This window comes from Aulonocara sp. 'chitande type north' Nkhata Bay, linkage group LG16, assembly GCF_057382095.1.
Source record: "Aulonocara sp. 'chitande type north' Nkhata Bay isolate Kocher_YH1m ecotype deep benthic linkage group LG16, A_spYH_male_GT1.1, whole genome shotgun sequence".
NCBI classification, from domain to species: Eukaryota; Metazoa; Chordata; class Actinopteri; order Cichliformes; family Cichlidae; genus Aulonocara; species Aulonocara sp. 'chitande type north' Nkhata Bay.
Genome location: NC_141359.1, coordinates 19023842 through 19043196, shown reverse-complemented (window position 1 = coordinate 19043196; position 19355 = coordinate 19023842). Strand labels below are relative to the sequence as shown.

At 41.4% G+C, this 19355-nt stretch overlaps 2 protein-coding genes across 5 annotated transcripts in view; one reads left to right on the top strand and one right to left on the bottom strand.

Moving 5' to 3' along the window:
- The first annotated feature begins 1421 nt into the window (after positions 1-1421).
- On the top strand, positions 1422-2992 carry nr0b1 (nuclear receptor subfamily 0, group B, member 1). The gene is made up of 2 exons (XM_086266216.1): positions 1422-2205; positions 2414-2992. Exons 1-2 carry the CDS (start codon positions 1566-1568, stop codon positions 2653-2655), a joined length of 882 nt encoding a protein of 293 aa, XP_086122342.1. The 5' UTR covers positions 1422-1565; the 3' UTR covers positions 2656-2992.
- A 3428-nt stretch (positions 2993-6420) lies between these two features.
- il1rapl1a (interleukin 1 receptor accessory protein-like 1a) overlaps positions 6421-19355 on the bottom strand; it is a 171593-nt gene continuing 158658 nt past the window's right edge. Inside the window, exons 9-12 of one of the 4 annotated variants that reach the window (XM_086266003.1) lie at positions 15193-15339; positions 12693-12863; positions 10064-10108; positions 6421-9642 (exon numbers count right to left, since the gene is read on the bottom strand). In XM_086266003.1, coding sequence (XP_086122129.1) covers positions 8921-9642; positions 10064-10108; positions 12693-12863; positions 15193-15339 — 1085 coding nt within the window. In that variant the 3' untranslated portion in view covers positions 6421-8920. The remainder of the gene's footprint in view (positions 9643-10063; positions 10109-12692; positions 12864-15192; positions 15340-19355) is intronic. The other 3 variants (XM_086266004.1, XM_086266006.1, XM_086266005.1) reach the window with 3 other exon arrangements.

Genomic DNA, 19355 nt, shown 5'->3' with positions numbered 1-19355 from the left:
AGACGGGAGGACTTTTATAACCTGCACTGGCTGGGCCTTGAGCAGGAGAAGAGACAGGCTGAGTGAAGGCTGTTTATCCCGCTGTGTCCTTGATATAAACATGTGAAAAATTTTCTGTGGTTCTTCTTTCTGCTAAATCAATACAAAGATATTCGGCCTCTGAACAATGTTGTAGCACTACAGAAAAAAAAAGTTTTCATCCTGTCTCTCTTTTCATAACTGTGTCCTTCAATGCAACAGAGCAAGGGACACTGAGGTCCTGCTTACTGCAATTTCACGAATGTAACCATGTACTCAATGTCATCCTTTCACCAAACCAAAGACAACCTTTTGTTAAGACCCTCATTTTTTAAGCATGCGAGGGTATTTGGGACGTGGCCAGGGCAGAGATGCTCAGACCGTCTACAAAACAAACTGAGATTAGAACCTTTGCTCCAAACTTTTGCATTAGTCACCCACAGTTCTGCTCATCCTGACATCTTCTATTGCTTGCTTTCTGTCTGGTTAAACTCCTCTGTAATCAGCTCTGATTTCCCCAGAGGGATTTTCCTCTCCCTCTTTCAGGTAGCAGCCAACCCTAACTTGTGATCCCTCTCAGGAGCAATTAAGATAAACCTCTAATTCATCTGCTTTATCCCAACTTGTCCTTCTTAGTTTCTCATTCACTGACTTCCACCGCCCCCTCTCCCCACCACCTCCCAAATACCTCCTTCAGTGACAGAAGCAAGGAGAGCACTGAGTCATGACATCATAATTCACCAGCTCCAGTTTTCACGGTTAAATCAATATCAGCGTGTCCGAGTCAAGGTTGGAGGCCGGCCTTCGCGCCTCAGCTCTTCCTACTTCTTTCTCATAGAAAATCATATAAATTGTCCCTAAAATAATTAAGCCTTCAGATCCCTCCCTGGACTATTTTTTCTTTTACTGGCTTCTGTCCGATGACTGCTCAGAGAGTCAAGGTAATGCTGAGAATAAAGCTGGTCTCTGGCGCCTTCTCCACTTTTCTTTCTCTCTTGCTCTCTTCCTCTGCTTTTTTGTTTCTTTCACACAATTTATAAAGAAGTCTCTTTGATTAAGCACGGCTGTCGGGTTTTTAAAACGAACAAACATGATTTCTGAACAGTTTGATAAACCGAGCGAGCAGACGGAAATGTTACATTTCCTGTTTTATCTGAGCCATGGTTAACCTTTCACAGGTGAGCAACAGAGATGAAAGCTGCTACTGTCCGACGTGTTTACCTGCAAATAAATCAATAAAAATAAATAAGAAATAATAATAAAAAATCATTTACACCGGTGTGTCTTGAATATGTGAGGGCTGTGAAAAGGTAAGTGTGGGAAATAGGAGAGGGGTGGAGAGAGGGGCGGTGTTTGAGAAGGGAGGGGTGTGTGTGTGTTCAGGGGGTCTGAACAATCTCTCAAAGCGCGGGGACAGACGGGAGCTAATATAAACGCTCTGCCCTTCACTCGGGGCTATCAGGGGCCAAGAAAACAGGGCTACCTCTGTCACTGACCTCAAGCGCTTCAAAGAAGCAGCGGGACGCGCTGAGCTCCTGCCGGCGGTCATGGCCACGCTGGAGGGCTGCCGCTGTCGGGGTGCCAGCGGCCGAAAAAACAGCAGCAGCAGCAGCATTCTCTACAGCATTCTAAAGAGTGATGACCGCCTGGTGACCGCCGAGGAGCAACAGCAGCATCCCCAACAGCACACGCTGCAGCACTTGTTCCAGAAGCCCCCCTCTTCCGCTTCTGCCTCTTTGCAGGAGGTCCGACAGCAGGCTTGCTCTTGCGGCTCGTCTCGGCGCCGGGGCGTCCTCCGCTCCCCGCAGGTGACCTGCAAAGCGGCGTCCGCGGTCCTGGTGAAGACGCTGCGCTTCGTGAAAAACGTCCCCTGTTTTCGCGAGCTGCCCGAGGACGACCAGCTCGTGCTGATCCGGAGCGGCTGGGCGCCTCTGCTCGTGCTGGGACTCGCACAAGACCGGGTGGACTTTGAGACCACGGAGACCGTGGAGCCGAGCATGCTGCAGCGCATCCTCACGGGCTGTCCGGACAGGCAGAGCGAGGCTGTGGGCGGCCAGAACAGGGGGGCACCCGGCGTCTCTGTTGTGGACATCGAAGCGATCAAAGCCTTCCTAAAGAAGTGCTGGAGTGTAGATATAAGCACGAAGGAATATGCGTACCTGAAGGGAGCCGTGCTCTTCAACCCAGGTGGGTCAGGGCTTTTGATAGCAGAGCATCAGTTTTTAAGCACAGGTGCCACGCTCACGAGTGGAACAGTTTGATTTATTAATTGATGGGTAAAAGTTTGTTTTATTTCAGCATGACTGCTCTGATATTTACACTTTACCTGACTACTTGTCTGCGTTGTAACATTTTTATCAACTTTTCACTTCCCCCCATCCTTCCCCACCTCTAGATCTGGAGGGTTTGCGCTGTCTGCACTACATCCAGTCGCTGCGTCGAGAGGCGCACCAGGCTCTAAACGAGCACGTCAGGCTGATCCATCGCGAGGATACGACGCGGTTCGCCAAGCTGCTCATAGCTCTGTCCATGATGAGGGCCATCAGCCCGCCAGTGGTCGCTCAGCTCTTCTTCAGACCCGTCATAGGGACTGTCAACATCGAAGAGGTCCTCATGGAGATGTTCTACGGGAAGTAGGTCACGGGTCCATAGTGGACTGAGATGAATTCAGCAGGTTCAGCTGTCAGATGGACTGAACTGCTCAAAGATTTAATTGGTTGGCAGGTGAGGACGACGTGTGGGACTCAATTAATTAAAGACAAATGTATTTGGGAAATCTTCAGTGACTGTGAAATGACCAACACAAGCAAGTGTGAGTGTGCATGTGAGAATGAGCGGCACAGAGAAAGAAAGAGAGAATGTGCTGAGGGAATATGTCATAATAGAGGAAAATATAAAGCAGCTCATGTAATTCATAACTTATTTGTTTTTATATAAAATATTTTTCTATAATAATAATGATAATAAAAAAAAAACCCCTAAAAACAAACTATGCATGTGAGTGATAATTGCTCCGTCATTGCTGACACATTTTCCTCTGTGAAATCAGCCCTGGACAAACTCTTACGAAGGAAGATAATGTGTCTCAGTACACACGCAGAAAGTACTTAAGAAATCACGTCGCCTCGAAAAATATGAGTCACACTGATTGATGTCAACTACAGTTCAGTCACATCAACTACAGATTATCTTCAAAAGGTCAGGGCTTGGTGTAGCAGCTATTCACTGTCCAGTGAAGGAGGTAAGTTGTGGAGTATAAACACAGATGCAGGACTTCTGAATTCAGGTGAAATGCCCTGTTAGGCCACCAGAGTGCAACAGTATACAACATGTAGCGATTGTGCAAGTCACATGGATCAACTTCCCCTGTCATGCACACAGAAAGGGGCAAAAGTGGTTGAGGAAAAGGACCTTAGGTAATGTTCCTGTTCCTCGTAGTCTGGCCATCACAGTGTGGGCACAGTGCGGTAAGGTATCAACTTGCTCGCTGGAGAAAAAAAAAAAATCTCTCTGTAACCAACAGAACAAAAGCTCCTAGAGACGCCGCATAAAATACACCTATGGTTTAAACCAGACCTCTGTAATGAGACACTACTGAGTGAATGTTCATCTCAGACAATGGCACAAGGACTTGCTGCTGTTACACCATAGCCACACGATGTTACGAAGCTCAGTCCCTGAACATCTCATCTAGCAGCTATAATACTTCATCACTGTTCAGAGGTCAGATGGCCTGAGCCTGCACTTGGTCTCGCTTTGTGGCAGCACCAATAAAATAACCCGGCCAGATTGTTAGCATTTTATATTATACCCAAACAATTGTGGTAGAAGTTCTCACACACTTTAATTAAGGAACAAGTAGCACACATTAAAGTAATACTTCAAGTAATGGTCCTGCACTATACACACATCAGAAGTAAAATGGCATATGATCGGATAATTATTGGATTAAAAACTATTACATTTGTGTCACAATGTTGCATCGACATGGAGCAGATTTTACGTTTCATACTGCGGGGATATTAGCCTACAATAATATATCACAATGTGGTCAGATTTATTTAATTTGAATTGGTTAGAACACTCAGTAAAACACAACGATATTAATTGGCAGAAAATTGAACTACTCAAATAAAGCACTTAGGTACGTGTGTAAAAGTGCTTAGCTGCTTTCCACCGTGATTCCCAAACGAGAAAGGAAAGAAAGATGAAAGCAGACGTAAAGCTTCTTTGTTGGGTGTAAAATTGGAGAAGATTTCTCATCTCGGTCACCGAAGTATGAAAGGACCTCCTGTTTCTGGGTACACCTTAAAAAATGGGGCGCAACAACATGGGAGGTGACTGTGTGTGTGTGGCTGTCTCCGAGGTGAGAGCAGAGAGAGGAGAAAGTGCAGGACGAGCTACCTTATTAAAAAGCCACAAAGCAGGGGGCTTTCGGCGAGAGGCAACATTGTTAAATTACGGCTCTTGGAAAGAACAAAAAGTTATGAGTCACATTTCTGAAACTTCTAGAATATAATGCTGTATCGGGAGCTCTCCAGTCACCATCCTCGCCGTCTTATAATAACCGCATGCGTTTAAATCAACATATTTACTGTTCTTTCGAACAAGGAAGCAAACAGCGAATCACTGTTTGTTGATCAAAGTTGATCAAATTGACTTTTCAGTCAAATTGTTTTCCATCTCTGGTTTCACATCAAAAACTCTCTGAAAAGATGTTTTCGAGATCAGTAGACCTTTCAATGGTGCCCTAAAGCAGAAAAAGCAGTGTCTCTGTGCTTAATTTGTTGCTATTAATTTCATGCAAGCAGAACAGCAAAGCACTAAAGGGAGGAGGTGATGCCAATAATAAAGGCTGGCACAGAAAACTTGAGATACTGATGAAATAGCTCACATACCTCCTGGTGGACAGATAAGGCATTGCAAAGAGTAAAATAACAAGAAAAAACAAAACAAAACCATGCACATGAAGGTGTATTTACACACACACACACACACACACACACACACACACACACACACACACACACACACACACACACACACACACACACACACGGCCTTGCACATGTGCTCATGTGGACTTTGAAGCCATCCCGTCTATCTCCTCTGCCTTTTTCTTTCTCATCGGGGCCTATTTTCTCTCCAATTAAGCCTGTAATTGCTCTGGGTAATAAAGACTCTATTAATCCTGTGTCTGCTAATAAAACCACACTGGTTTGGCAGGAGGCTGCTTTTCTTGTGGCTGACAATATGTTGTGGGTGTTTGCCTGAGTTAGCATCACTTATTACAAAAAGAACACAACCAAAGCAGATTCCACCATTTGAGACCCTTTTCTTTCTGTCTTTCTTTCTTTTTAAATTGGTACGGTGTTACAGTTTCTCTTGGTGTTTGCATAGTCTGAAAGCAGCACTCCCCAGCACCACCACCACCGCCCTTGTCTCCAGCAAAAATGTCCACAGGCTGAATTTTATAAACACTGTCTTTAGCTTCATTTCTTCATCATTCTGCCTTCTACTCAGTCTTTTCCTGCTTTTTTTTTCTTCCTCTGCCCCAGTTTCTGTGTTTTCTCCTGGGGTTGGCAGACATCAGTAAATCTGCTTTCTGTCTCTGTGTTTACCAGTGTTCAGACACCCGTTGTAGGTAGTGTGTATCCCCAGGAGATGGCACTGTTTGTCAGCACTCACCCACCAATGTGCAGGCAAATGTCAGGCGTAAACTGAAACTGCTTGGCCTTAAGCCAAGCTGTTTCTTATATCAGCACCTTTTTTTTGTTAAAGGTTTATCTTCACTTGGCATTTCTGGCTCTATCTGAAAGGCAGTGAACATAAGGAGAGAGCAAGGGGGAGAGCATGCAGCAAACTTATTCAGGTAGCTTTAAACCAGAGAATTTCATGGTGCTTGTTTTAGACACCGTTTGATTTCCATCGTTACCTGTATGTTTGTATGTCACACTTCTCTCAAATGGCCAACTAAGTCATTGAAGTTGTTTGTTTTTGTTTTACTTTGCCACCAGGGGGGATTTGTGACAGAACGATAGCAGTAAGGTTAAAAAGGGAAGGTTTGCAACATGGCAGCAAGGCCTGCTATGACGTATAGCTTGGTGATGGTGGTGCTGACAGACAGGAGACTGAGCTGGAGGTTGAAGAGTTGAAGATGCTCAGATGCTTCTTTAGTAGTGGAAAGGATTAGAAATGAGTACATCAGAGGGAAAGCTCAGGTCGAGTGTTTTGGAGACAAAGGTGCAAAACTGAGATGGTCTGAACATGTACAGAGGAGGGATAATGGTTATACTGGACAAAGGATGTTGAAGATGGAGCTGCCAGGAATGAGTGAAAAGAAGAAGGTCACAGAGAGAGATTCATGGATGTAGTGTAGGAGCACATGCGGGAGGGTTGGTGTGACAGAGGCGAATGCTAGGGAGGGCAACATGGAGGCAGATGATCCGATGTGGCGACCCTATGAGGCACAGCTGAAAGAAGAAGAAGAAAAAGAGCTGCTCATTTCAGTTTCATTTTTATTCTTTTAAAAAATAATTTAGTTTTTATTAGTTTCAGTGTTTTCATTGTCTCAGTGGTTCTTTGTTTTGTTTTTTAGTACGGATAAGTATTTGTGTATAAGTATATGCAAAAGTTTTTGTTTTGCATGAACTGAGGAGCTGACATGTTTTTGCACACCTATTTTTTAGTTTTGTTTAGTTCTAGTTAAATTCCATGATTTGCATTCATGCTATCTAATACCAGAACATCTCCTTTAAACAGTCTGCTTATCTGCCTTTCTCCTTTCTTCACTGCACTGACATTTTGCTGCAAGAAAGAATAATTATCAGTATAATTACGTAACGTGTTTCTTGACAGGATGAGGAAATAGAGGACAGAGGAATATGATTAGATCTGGCATATTTCTGGACACAACTATACCATAGGGTCAAGAAACATGCCCGTCTATTCTCTTAGAGGGCAAATGTAGTTGCAATGATTGTACACACATGGACATCACCTTCCAATGAGTCTAGTATTACAGCATTTCGGTGTTATCCACCAGAAAGAGCAGCTGGATCATAGACTTTATAGAAAGATCTTTATAACTGGACGTTCAAGGCACAGTTTGTTTAAAGACTTATTTCAACAGTACTAAAACACTTGTTCATTTACCCTGTGCCAGATTTCCCAGGGCTGATCACTGATTCAAATGTCCTGTTTCACATCTGGTGGATGTAGCTTACTCTAGCCATTACAAAATCATGTGGTAATGAAAAAAAGAAAAAAAGAAAAAAGGTTAAGAGCATAATCAGGTGTGTTATGAATTGCTGCTGGTTCAACTTGGACACAAAAGGAAAACATCGAAAGGAAATCAATGTTTTTAATGTGCAGTGAGAAAGTAAGGGCAACTGATCATGATTGTGTTTCTATAAAGATAGACATTTCTTTCCAAGTGAAAATTGTGTTTATATATTTATATAAATATCTATATTATATATAGAATACATATCTATTTGCTATGCATACTCAAAAATCACACCTTCAAATATATGTAAAAAGTCTTTCAAAACACAAAAGGAATTCTTTTCTTTCCTTAAACATGAACTATCCATATGAACCAAATGAATTATCAGGATGGGAATAATACTGTTATTTTTTTTAAACCAAAACATTGAAAATGCTTTACCTTTGAATCTAGAAGAGCAGAGGACATTTTTTTGTCATGTGGGATTTAAAAGCCACCTTAATCTCTTTAACAAACCAGGAGCCACACCGAAGGGCACAAAACCAGCATAACACTTATACACAAATCCTCTTTCTATGGAAGATGAAATGCAAATAAGTATGACATCTCAAGCAAACTCTTTTCAGTTATAAAAATAGAATTCTTTTTAAAATAATCTACAGATTTCTTTTTAAGGTGAGGCATTTCACTATCACTCTAAAACAGCAAGGCTGTTTGTCTCAATAGAAAATATGAAGCTTTAGAGAGAGATCTGCCAGTCTATCTGCTTGGAGAGGACGAGCGCTGCTCCCCAACCACTCCTCCTTTTCAGTCCCACGAGACGATATATTTTTTGCCAGCTTCTCCTTCTTTTTGCATATTCTATATTTTTTTTTTTAAAAAGAGAGAGTTTCCTTTTAAACTAGATACACCTTTTACAGGTAAACGAAAACAAGTTTTAGCTCCTTGAAGCTCCTGAAATGTCCAGGCGTTTCCCAAAGTTCGAAAAAAAAAAAGTTCTCTTTAAACAACACAAAGATTTTTAAACAAACAAACAACAGCGCACGCACATGTCATATTGGCTTTCCTATCGAGCGTGTTACAAAATAAGAAAGAAAAAAAGAAAAAGAGACAAAAAAAGAGAAAAAGATTAAAAATATACAACTCTTTATGACAAGTTAAAGCAAAAGTCCTACATTAGAGAAGGCAACAAACATGATTGAATAAAATAAACAAAAGAACAAAACAGGAAAACACTGATGCTACAAATAAATTGAAATATATGTACAGACCCTGTTTTCCTTTTGCTTGTATGGATGCAATTTCTTGTATGTGTGTATGTGTGTGTGTGTATTCGTTCCTGTGAATAATTGCCATAGTGTGTTGGTTCTTCACCATGGAGTCCTTGTGAGTCCATTTCTCGCTAGTTAATGAAACAGTGTGTTCGCATTATCCCCTGTAGTTCCACATAGAAAACATCCTCTGGAAACGAGGTGCAGTCCGACTGAACAACAAGACAAACCACGTCCAGGAACCTGCTTTACCTCCATGACTAGCTGCCGGAGCCATACGGATCCAAATGCTTTTTGCCGTAATCACAACCTCGAACTGTGTTCCTAAGAACTGCCAGACTGTAACCTCGTCATGTCTGACGTTGAGCGATCTTCCTAAAGCTGGCGCCGAGTCTGCTTGCCATTACCAGATGACGCTGGAGATGCTGGTTTCCCTGGGCAGCAGAGGGAGCATGGCGTTGTTGGCGTGCCCCTCCTCCAGACTGTGCTCTCGGCTCTTCCCGGGTGGCCTCTGTCCGTTCAGCAGTGTCAGTGGGATGTTGCAGTAGGTGTGCTGGTTTCCCAGGGATGAGAGAGGTGGCAAGGTCCCTCCTGGGGGCATGTCGTACTCGTAACTGCGGTAGTAGTGTTTCTGCCTCATGGTGGTGTGGTAGGTGCTGTGGAACGAGGAGCGCAGCTCTGGGTGGGCGGTGGCCATGGCCGTGGAAGTGGCCGCCGCCATGGACATGGCAGAAACAGTCTGCAGCTCTCCGAATGGGCCCTGCTCGCTGACGTCTAGTGCCGCCTCATGCGTGAGCATGGGCTCCGTGCGTCTGAAGGGCATCTCATACTGCAGCTGCTTCCAGAACTTGGAGCTGAGCTTGTTGCTCTTGGTTCCACGCCATTTGATGACAGTAAGGGTCTTAATGGTGTGTTTAAGCGCCTCCACTTCCTGGTAGTTCATGATTCCGCGCAACTCGGCACATTCGATCAGGATGACTTTGATCTCACCCGTCACCAGCATGTTGCGCAGTCGCGTCTCCAGCTCAAAGATGCTCCAGCCTCGCCGCACTACGTAGTTGGGTGTCATAACTATGATGAGGCGTTTGCTCTGGTCTACACAGCGGGCCACGTCCTCTATGTAGGCTGCGGGAAAGAAGCGGGAAGGAAAGAGAAGAGCAAAAATTTATGTGACACAAGTGTGGCAAAACATTGCAGTGAGCATTGTTTTCACCTAATGAGAACAGGGCCACAACACAGTGATGGATGAACACACAGACAGCATCAGACACAAAACGCAAGACAGTGACAGTATCTGGTCTACTAACACCCGTTTAATATGGAGCTTTAAGTGTGCACAAAGGTGCAGCATATAAATTAACATTTTATGCACATAGAGCAGATCCATATGGCTCTAACTGCAAACCAGTGATTGATAAAGCTGCACACTCTATAGGATTAGGGCTGAGCTCGCTATTGAATCGGGCCTGATGTTTCAGATCACACAATGGTGCCACTCTAAGCATGAAAGCAGCTGATGCAAGAGGAAAAGACCGAAGGCGAGTACCTCTAAAGAGCCGCGTGTCATCCTGGTAATGCTCATTGGTGAGACCTAAACATAAACATTTTAACATTCAGGTCACAGGCAGAACATATTACAGACACAGAAACATGCTCAACACCGTCAGAAGCGTGGCTGCGTCCCCTCTCAGTCATCTTTTTATTTCACATACGATTAATCACATACCATGTTTCTCTGATTGGACATTCATCTGCAATGATTTTACTTGGCAGTGGTGCTGGCGGCAATTTTCTTTTGATTAAAGGATAGAAGCGGCTCAGTCAGCAGGGCTCAGAGCCTTCACACATTACCCACTGATGTTTAATTCTGTCTGGACCAGCTAGCACGTGTTTGCGTTTTATCTTTCTCACATGAAGCCTACAGTAGAAACACACAGCATTGCTACTAACTAGAGCACACTGTGTACCACTGGCAAAGACAGACTGCTAAACAGAGTTAGCACACATGAGAATATGTTCAGACAGAATTTTCATGGATTTATTAATACATGGATAAAAATCAGTGAGGATGATAAATTTGTTCAATATATCGGCTCCCGGTACACACCGCATACTGTATTCCCATATCTGTAGTACACAGTAAGGGAAGAGCTAGTGAGAAATGCTATGATCTAGTGCTTTAATCCAGAGAGGTTTGAGACGATACAAGAAAAAAAGGGTTCTTGTTGACAGTATTGCATTGAATATTGCATTTCCCTCCTCTTCCCTTATTTTAACTTTGAAATATTCATCTATTCATCACTTGTGAGCATCCTCTGCTTGATTCTGCCCTGACAGCACCGGACATTGAAACACAAGACAGTGACGGTGGAAAAACAATGGTGAAAACAAACAACACAGACTGTGACAGTCTATGTATATGTATATGTATACATGTACCCTGCTTCCAAAGAAATTAACAATCTCCAATAATGGTAATTTAGTTTTAATGAAAAGACAGAACATCAACCAAATTCCAGAAAAAAGACATTATATAAAAGTCACAGATTGAAAGAAGTATTTGATGCCCAAGCAAAACATGACTTGGTACTCTGTAGAGAAAGCCTCATTGGTAAGCACCAGAGAGATGTGGGATGGATATTGGCCCACTCCTCTTTATAGAAACTTTAAATCCTTTATGTCTGTGAAGGTTCTCAGTCATCCAGGTCATCGTAGCCAAAGGAGCTTGCAAAGAAAAGGATCTGGACTTCTTTAAGTTGCTTGAAGACGTTTCACCTCTCATCCGAGAAGCTTCTTCAGTTCAAACTCTGGCTGATTGGGACCCACACCCAGTTTCACACCTTGGCTCAGGCGATTAGAGGATCATCAGGGGGTCCTTTTGTCCCTCTGTGGGGGGTTACTCCCACTAGGTTTAAATCTGGGACTCCCCACCATTTGACCTTAGAACTGAAGAAGCTTCTCGGATGAGAGGTGAAACGTCTTCAAGCAACTCAAAGAAGTCTAGACGCTTTTCTTTGCAAGCTCCTTTGACTTTAAATCCTTTACATTTCTTGGCTGCTGCTTGGCAACTCTAAACTTCAGCTCCCTCCACAGTTTGTTTATAGGTCTGGAGATTGGCTACGCCTCTCCGTGACCTTAATGTGCTTCTTCTTTATATCCGTTGTTGCCTTGGTGGCATGTTTTGGGTCATTCTCATGCTGGAAGACCCATCCATGACCCACCTTCAGTGTTCTGACTGAGCAGGGAAACAGCCCAAAAGTATAATATTTCCACTTCAGTGGAGGATGGTGATCCTTTGGTTATACTCAGTATTTCTCTTCCTCCAAACACGGCGGGTTGAGTTGATACCAAAGAGCTTGATTTAGGTTTCATTTGACCACAGCACTTTCATGCATGCCTTCTCTGAATTATTTCGTTGCTCACTAGCAAACTTAAGATGGGCCTGTAGATGTGCCTTGTTAAACAGTGGGAACTCTTGTTGTGTGCCATCAATGATGTTCTTGGTGACTTTGGTCCCAACTGCACCTCCCGTGTACTTTTGACCTGATCTATCACCTTTCTCATGATCATCCTCACCCAATGAGGGAAGATCTTGTACAGACTGAGGTTGACACAAGGTTTTGTATTTCTTCCATTTCTGAATCACGCCAGCAGCTGTCACCTTGTCACCAAGATTCTTGCTGATGGTCTTGTCGTCCATTGTGGCCTTGTGCAGGTCTGTAGGCTGCTCCCTGGCATCCTTTAACAGCTGTTTGGTCTTACCTAATTTCTTGGTCTTCCCAAGAAATTGATTCTGTGCTTTATGCACATAATCGTTTGATATCACAAGTATCTGTAATTGATTGATTGTAATCTGTGTGCCATGTGGGCACACAGCCAGTCTGTGGGAGCCAGAATTCTAGCGTGTTGGTCTGGAATCAAATACTTATTTCGCTCATTGTCACTCAATATTTTAACGTCTTTCTCCATTAAAATGAAACTATCATAAAATTAGAGACTGGACATTTCTTTGTAAGTGAGCAAATTTACAAATTCAGTAGAGGATCAAATAATTATTTCCCCCAATATAGAATTTATAGTAGAAACAAACAAACACCTATACAACTGTTTACAGTATGGCACAAACATTTCAAACGTGTGCAAGCATGCATACATACAAACACACACAGTCTTACTTCCTGATGGGATGAGGTCTCGATCTGGGATGAAGAGTTTGTAGCCATAATGTTTCTCCAGAACATCAGGGAGGATCTCCAAGGCAAAGCGCTCCTCTTCCCGGGTCTCCTGACTCCACTGGTCAGGGTCCACTTTGGTGTAAGACAAATATGCATCATAGTCTTTATTTTCTGAGGAACAGGAAGAAAGAGTGGAGAGTCAGTCATGAAATATGCAGACTAAACGCCATGGCATTTTCACTGAACACTGCACGCTCATTCTCTGATGAGCATTTTATTCCAAACAACTGACTTTACACATTTCTTGCAATTGCGTTGGCTAACTTCTACAATAGTTACAACTTTTAAAGCTAAAACCAGAATTACACACTCCTTATTATAGTTTCTAAATAATAAAATAACGTTGGTTTTTCTTACACTTATTGGCTCTATCCATAAACATTCACATTCAGTGTCATGTGATGCCATGGTTATGACAGTGCCATTTAACCCTTATGCACGGCACCTCAAATAGTTACCAGTTATTTTCATCCAAACAGAATATGCATCAGAAATTTCTGCAAATTTATAGACAAAAGGCACAAAAGTAAAATGCCGAAAGTCGGAAGTTATATCTTTTGTGTAATTCTTATACAGTGTTTAACACAATTATTAGACCACCTGCCATAAAAACAGGAAAACACAAATATTTTAGAAATTTGTCAAAAACTTTGCGAAAGCTAGAAACTTTTCTGTTCCAGAAACTGAGCCATTAACTAATCAAATAATAATAATGTGATTTATTATTTTTTACATTTTTTTTTGTAAAACAGCGAATGTGAAGATTCATAGGTAACATTAATTATAAAACTGAAAAATAGAATTTTAATTAAAATGCTTGTTCATGCTGGAGGATTTAACATTATAGAAACATAACTTTTTTGATGATTACCAATACTGGTAACTTAGGGCAGCTGTGTGAAAAAAACTTGCACTTAATGGTATTTTAATAAATTTGTTAAGCACTGAAGTATGTTAAAGAACTGTAAACATGGGTAATACAGTCTATAGTCTAATATGAAACTATAGTGTAACTTTCTACAGGACACACGATTGTGCTTTGCTGTATCAGTTTACATTTTCTATTCGGTACTTTGTTTTCTATAAAAAACTGTTAAATTTAATAATTTGCCGACATGGATTTCCTTCCAGTGAGTCACAAGATCGCTCATGAAGTGAGCTACTTATGATCAAGGAGAAGGCCTTTCTTGCAAATGCTGTTCCCAATAAGTGTCTCCGGTACGCAGTCAAATTCTTCCACACCAAACTCAGAAAACCATTTCTTTTATTGTCTATTGTATGTATTTTTTGCTTATCATTCTTGTTTGGAAAAGAGAAGACCACTTTTCTAGTGGTGTCAAATTGATTTGGCCATGTAGTGTATACAAGAAATAAATTGTGGTAGATACAAAAATACCCAAAACAATGCAGAAGCAATACTCTCTTCCCACCTCAAAATGATTTCCCAGAAGACAGTGGGAAGAACTGAGAAGGTAGAAAATAGATAACAGGGAAAAGAACAGTGCTGGTGCCATATTCGCTAAGTCCTAGTCATTATGCTCTGTGGAAACTGGAATGTGGTTCAGTCAGAAAGTGAGGAAGGACTGCTTCAGAAACTCTTTTGAGGAGCATGCGCAGCTTTGAAACTTACTGGAAGGGCCATGGCTGTGCTCGATAGGATCCAAACATCAAACAAAGCTTTCAAATTAGCAACCAACCTCGCAAATTAACCACCTAGCAAAGTTGGAAAAATCAAAAACAGCTTGTATCAGCGGTCCCTGACGGCATGACTTAATCATGTGGAAGTTTGAGTCTACAGTCTTGGGCGTAATGGATAATTTATGCTACTGTAGAAACAATCCGGTGACTTCTGTCTTTCCAGAATTCTTGAAAAGAGAGCAAAAATGCAAAACACAGAGGAATCATACTGGGACACAAACAGACAAATCCTTAAGTGAAGTACAAGTTAACTATGTTCTGTAGAGAAAGCAGAAAGTTGCTTTTCAATTTGAGGATTGTTACGCTCCTATTTGTTGCTCAGAGACGGTGCTTCGAGCCTGCCTTGTTGCTGTGAATCACTATCTGGCAGCAGAGGGTGGGCTTCATTCCATGACATACTGAGATTGATCTCTTTTTAAATGGGCAACAAATTGAAAAACTGTCTCCTCCTTTCCCGGTAAAGTCACTGCACCATGCACCTCTTTACCAACAGCAGCGGAAATGCCGTCACTGAGATAGCACTGGGGTAAACATCTGTAACTACTAGTGAGTAGTTACTTTTAAACAAAATAGTACATTCATTGGATCTATGAATACAAGCCCGCAAAGGCACATATGGAGTCATCACGGCTTGCTTGATATTGAGTTTTTGGATAAAAAAAGTCCTGGTGAAAAAAGTGTGAATAAGATAATGGTTAAAAGGCCAAAAGACATTTTTTTAGACGCATTCTTCTGTCTTTACCTCCGTCTACATCTTCACTGCCAAAGTGCCTCCTGTAGAAAAGCATCAGCTCAATCTTGTAGCATTTGTAGAGTGAGATGAGAAAGATGAGTAGCAGCAGGATTGCTCCCAGCCCTCCTGCCAGCTCCACAGTGTACATGAGCTCTGCTGAAGACAACACATACAGACAAGAAAATAAGCAAAACTGCTGAGACAGTCATGGTTAAAACGCCAGTTACAGTTTTGTGTGGCCACTTACAGTCACTGCAAATAGATAAACATCCCCACACCTCTAAGGTTTTACTTATTGGGACAAAATAAAAAAATTATCTAGTCCCTACAAGGTCTAAAAAAACCCACATGAAATATTACACTGAGTCATTTTTTTATTCAATAGAAACTAAGACAAACCCCAGAAAGAGTGTGTAAGTACACCACATAATTCAATAGTTTGTTGAAATACCTTTAGCTGCAATAACTTGAAGTACTCATTTTCTGTATGACTTCATCAATTTCTTACATCACTGTAGAGGAATTTGGGCCCTTTCTTCTTTCCAACATTGCTCTAGTTTATTGAGGTCTGCAGGCATTTGTTGATGTTCAGATCTCCAATGGTTTCTCAACAACATATTCAGCCAGTTTGAGGTTTGGACATTGACTGAGCCATTCCAACACTTTGATTATTTTCTTTTTCAGCCATCCTGTTGTAGATTTGCTTCTGTGCTTGGGGCCATTGTTCTGATGTAAAACCCAGTTTGGGTCAAGCATTAGCTATCGGACACATTGCTTTACATTCGACTCTAGAATACTTTGGTACAGTGGCTTGCAAAAGTATTCGGCCCCCTTGAACTTTTCCACATTTTGTCACATTACAGCCACAAACATGAATCAATTTTATTGGAATTCCATGTGAAAGACGAACACAAAGTGGTGTACACGTGAGAAGTGGAATAAAAATCATACATGATTCCAAACATTTTTTACAAATAAATAACTGCAAAGTGGGGTGTGCGAAATTATTCGTTCCACTTCTCACGTGTACACCACTTTGTGTTGGTCTTTCACGTGGAATTCCAATGAAATTGATTCATGTTTGTTGCTGTAATGTGACAAAATGTGGGAAAGTTCAAGGGGGCCGAATACTTTTGCAAGCCACTGTATACAGAGGAGTTCATAGGCAAGTCAAAGACTGCACGGTGTCCAGGTCCTGTGCCTGCAAAAGAAACTCAAATCATCACTCCTCCACCACCGTGGCTGAAAGTTGGTATGAAGTATTTGCTAATATGCTCTGTTTTTAATTAAGCTACATTGCATTATGGCCAAACATCACTACTCCAAAGGACATTGCTCTAGAAGTCTAATGGTTCATTCCAATGCAAATTTGCAAATCTCAACCATGCTACCAGATTATTATTATCCTGGTATTTTTTTTAACCTAGCCATAGATATTCAGTCTATCACTAATTGTATTGTATTGAACTTGGCCTGTAGAGCCCAAACTGTCACTTTTGGGTGTTTATTTGCACATTACACATTCTGAACTTAAATTTGCTGGTATATTCACTCCTAAGAAGGAATGGGAATTGTCGTCCCAGTTTTCCAATAGTCTTTCTGTAGGATGATGAAAATCAAAGTATTTGTAAATAACTTACTAATTCTTCCCAATTGCTTCTCTAAGATCATTGCTGAAAATTTTCTCCTTGTCAGTGTGTTAAAACACACCTAAATGCTCCATACCTGCAAATAGTCAAAAACATATGCTTTTATAGAGGTGCTCAGACCTGCTGATTATCAGTTAATTAGCTGCATTTGATTAGCAGCACCTCTTACCCTCTTAATTGTTATGGAAGCAGTAGGGTGTACTCAGTTTTTCACACACCGATTCTGCAACTTGGCTAATTTATTTCTTAAATAAATAATGACACAGTGTACTATGTCATGTGTTGTTGCTAATCTGAGTATGTGTTGCGTTAAAGGCCAGATTTTTAAGGACTAGATAATTTTTATTATGTCCTGATTATTATGTCCTTTTAGAAAAAAAAGTGTTTGCTTTCTTTTTACCCACACTCTTATGACAGTATTCATCAGGCCGGCCTCAAACACTGGCCTCTTTGTTTCATTATTTCAGGTAAACTCACAGAATGAGGCACTTTTACACGTTTACATTTGCCTGAAATCTGGACGATCATCAGCATTTTCAGCGCTCGGCTCAGAGCGGAGCAGAATCAATCTTCAGAGACACGAGTCTCATAATGAGTTTGGGAAAAATGAGAGGGCACATAGCAGAGAGACACAGGGAAAAAAAGGAGATAATGAGAAACTGGGTTCATTTCTTTGGAGCAGTGCAGCAATGACACAGCTTTGCACTTTGGCTGTCATCCATAGCGGGACTGGGACAATTCTGGACATGGATGGAGGCTTTTTCAAAACAAGAGGCTTTAGTTTAGTCATCACGCTGACACTCACCTCGCCATCATAACCCACTCTCTTCAGAGTTCTCTTACTTCTCCTTGCCCACTTTTCTTGCTGTCTCTCCATTCATTTCTCCTCTCCATTATCTCCTTCTCATCTCCCCAGAGACCTAGCTTGGGGAAGGATGAATTATGGTGTGTATTAAAGCCGCATTTACCTGGTAGGCTCAGCTAGAGCAGGTTCACTTTATTTCTCTGTCACACTATGGGCTGTAATGCTGCACAGTGGCCCTACGTTCTCTAGGCTGCATGCCAATTTACTCTATATATAACCCCAGACACAGCAAAGGTACATATTAAAGTAATAACAGAAATACTGTGAATTTATAAAATCTTATTTTTATTAAAAGTCACTTAACTATAGCTACACTTTCTGGATCTAATGATTATTATTCTAAAATAGGTTTAACCGAAGACATAGTAGGTTATGAGAAATTACAAAATGATAACTAATTAAATCTGTGTTGGTGAGAGTAAAAGAAAAAGACCAACACTCATGATCAGCAGCCAGTTAGCTTAGCTTAGCTAAACTGCTAAAAACAGGAAAAGCTGCTTTCTGAGAGTAACAAAATCTGCCCTCAAGCACATCTAAACATTCATTTACCAGTCATGTCTTGTTTTCTAATAAATACAAGAAACAAAATGTAAGAGTTATAAAAGAAGCTATGTGGGTGGATATGATTTGGCTAATTTTCAACAATTTTCAACTCACTGTTTCCAGTCTTTGTGCTAAGCTTTGTATTTACCTTAGAGGCATGGGAATTAAGTGTATATGGCAAATCTCAAAACAGCTCTTTAACTTGTAAAGACAGATCTTTTATGTTGGCTTGTGCATTATATTTGATGTTTTTTTCATTTCAGCAGCAGTCGACAGTGTGTTGCGGAAAACAGCTATGTTTTCTCGGGCTTCTAATTGGCTATTTACCAGCCTTTTCCAACTGTAACCAAATGTAATGCTTTTAACTCATTATCAGCAATAATCTTCACTCTTGAAGTTGTTTATGTTTCACTGACCCCCACTTCCTTTCTGCCTTCTCTGTTTTCATGTCTCTCTTTCTTTCGAGATGGAAGGAAAGGGAGCCTGCAGAGATATTAGACCTGCTGCAGGGCTTGTGAGTGATGCATTCTTGGAGCATAGAACATGAAATAAACATCAGATGTGGATGAGAAGCAAGAGAGAGAGAGAGAGAGAGAGAGAGAAGGAGGGGGGGGGGGTGTTGCCTTGAAGTCTTTTTGTAGCATCCTTTTTTTTTGCAACTGCTTTTACAAAGAGAGCTAAATGAAGTTGTCTGCAGTCTGTGAAAACTGCTAAAATGGCTGTCTACAAAAGATGATTGCAGAGACAGAGATTAAAGTGGGGAAACAGACATATAACAGCATAAAATGTAATTGTATGCTGGACTTATTGGCCTGTTGGGAGAAGCTGAGGACCAATTTGCTGTTTAAACAACCATCAAATTACCTCTCTTTTAGGATGACAACCAGTGCGTGAAAAGAGCTTCTGACAAGTCATACTAGAGCACCAAAATAGCTACACAGCCGATGGGAAACATGAAAAAAACCAAACATGCAAATCAATTAGAATATTTCTGTTTGATGAAATGATGTAGCCAGGCTTCAATTATTTCATATGTCACGAGGCTTTACTGTCAGGCAAACAGAAAAAATAATATCATGCTTTCTAATGTAAAGCAACTAAATATAAAGAAAAAA

Excerpts from the sequence above, each read along its gene's own strand:
- nr0b1 (XM_086266216.1), top strand. The coding sequence starts at position 1,566 with ATGGCCACGCTGGAGGGCTGCCGCTGTCGGGGTGCCAGCGGCCGAAAA. Across the intron at positions 2,206-2,413 it reads AGCCGTGCTCTTCAACCCAG|ATCTGGAGGGTTTGCGCTGT; the intron begins GTGGGTCAGGGC and ends CCCCACCTCTAG.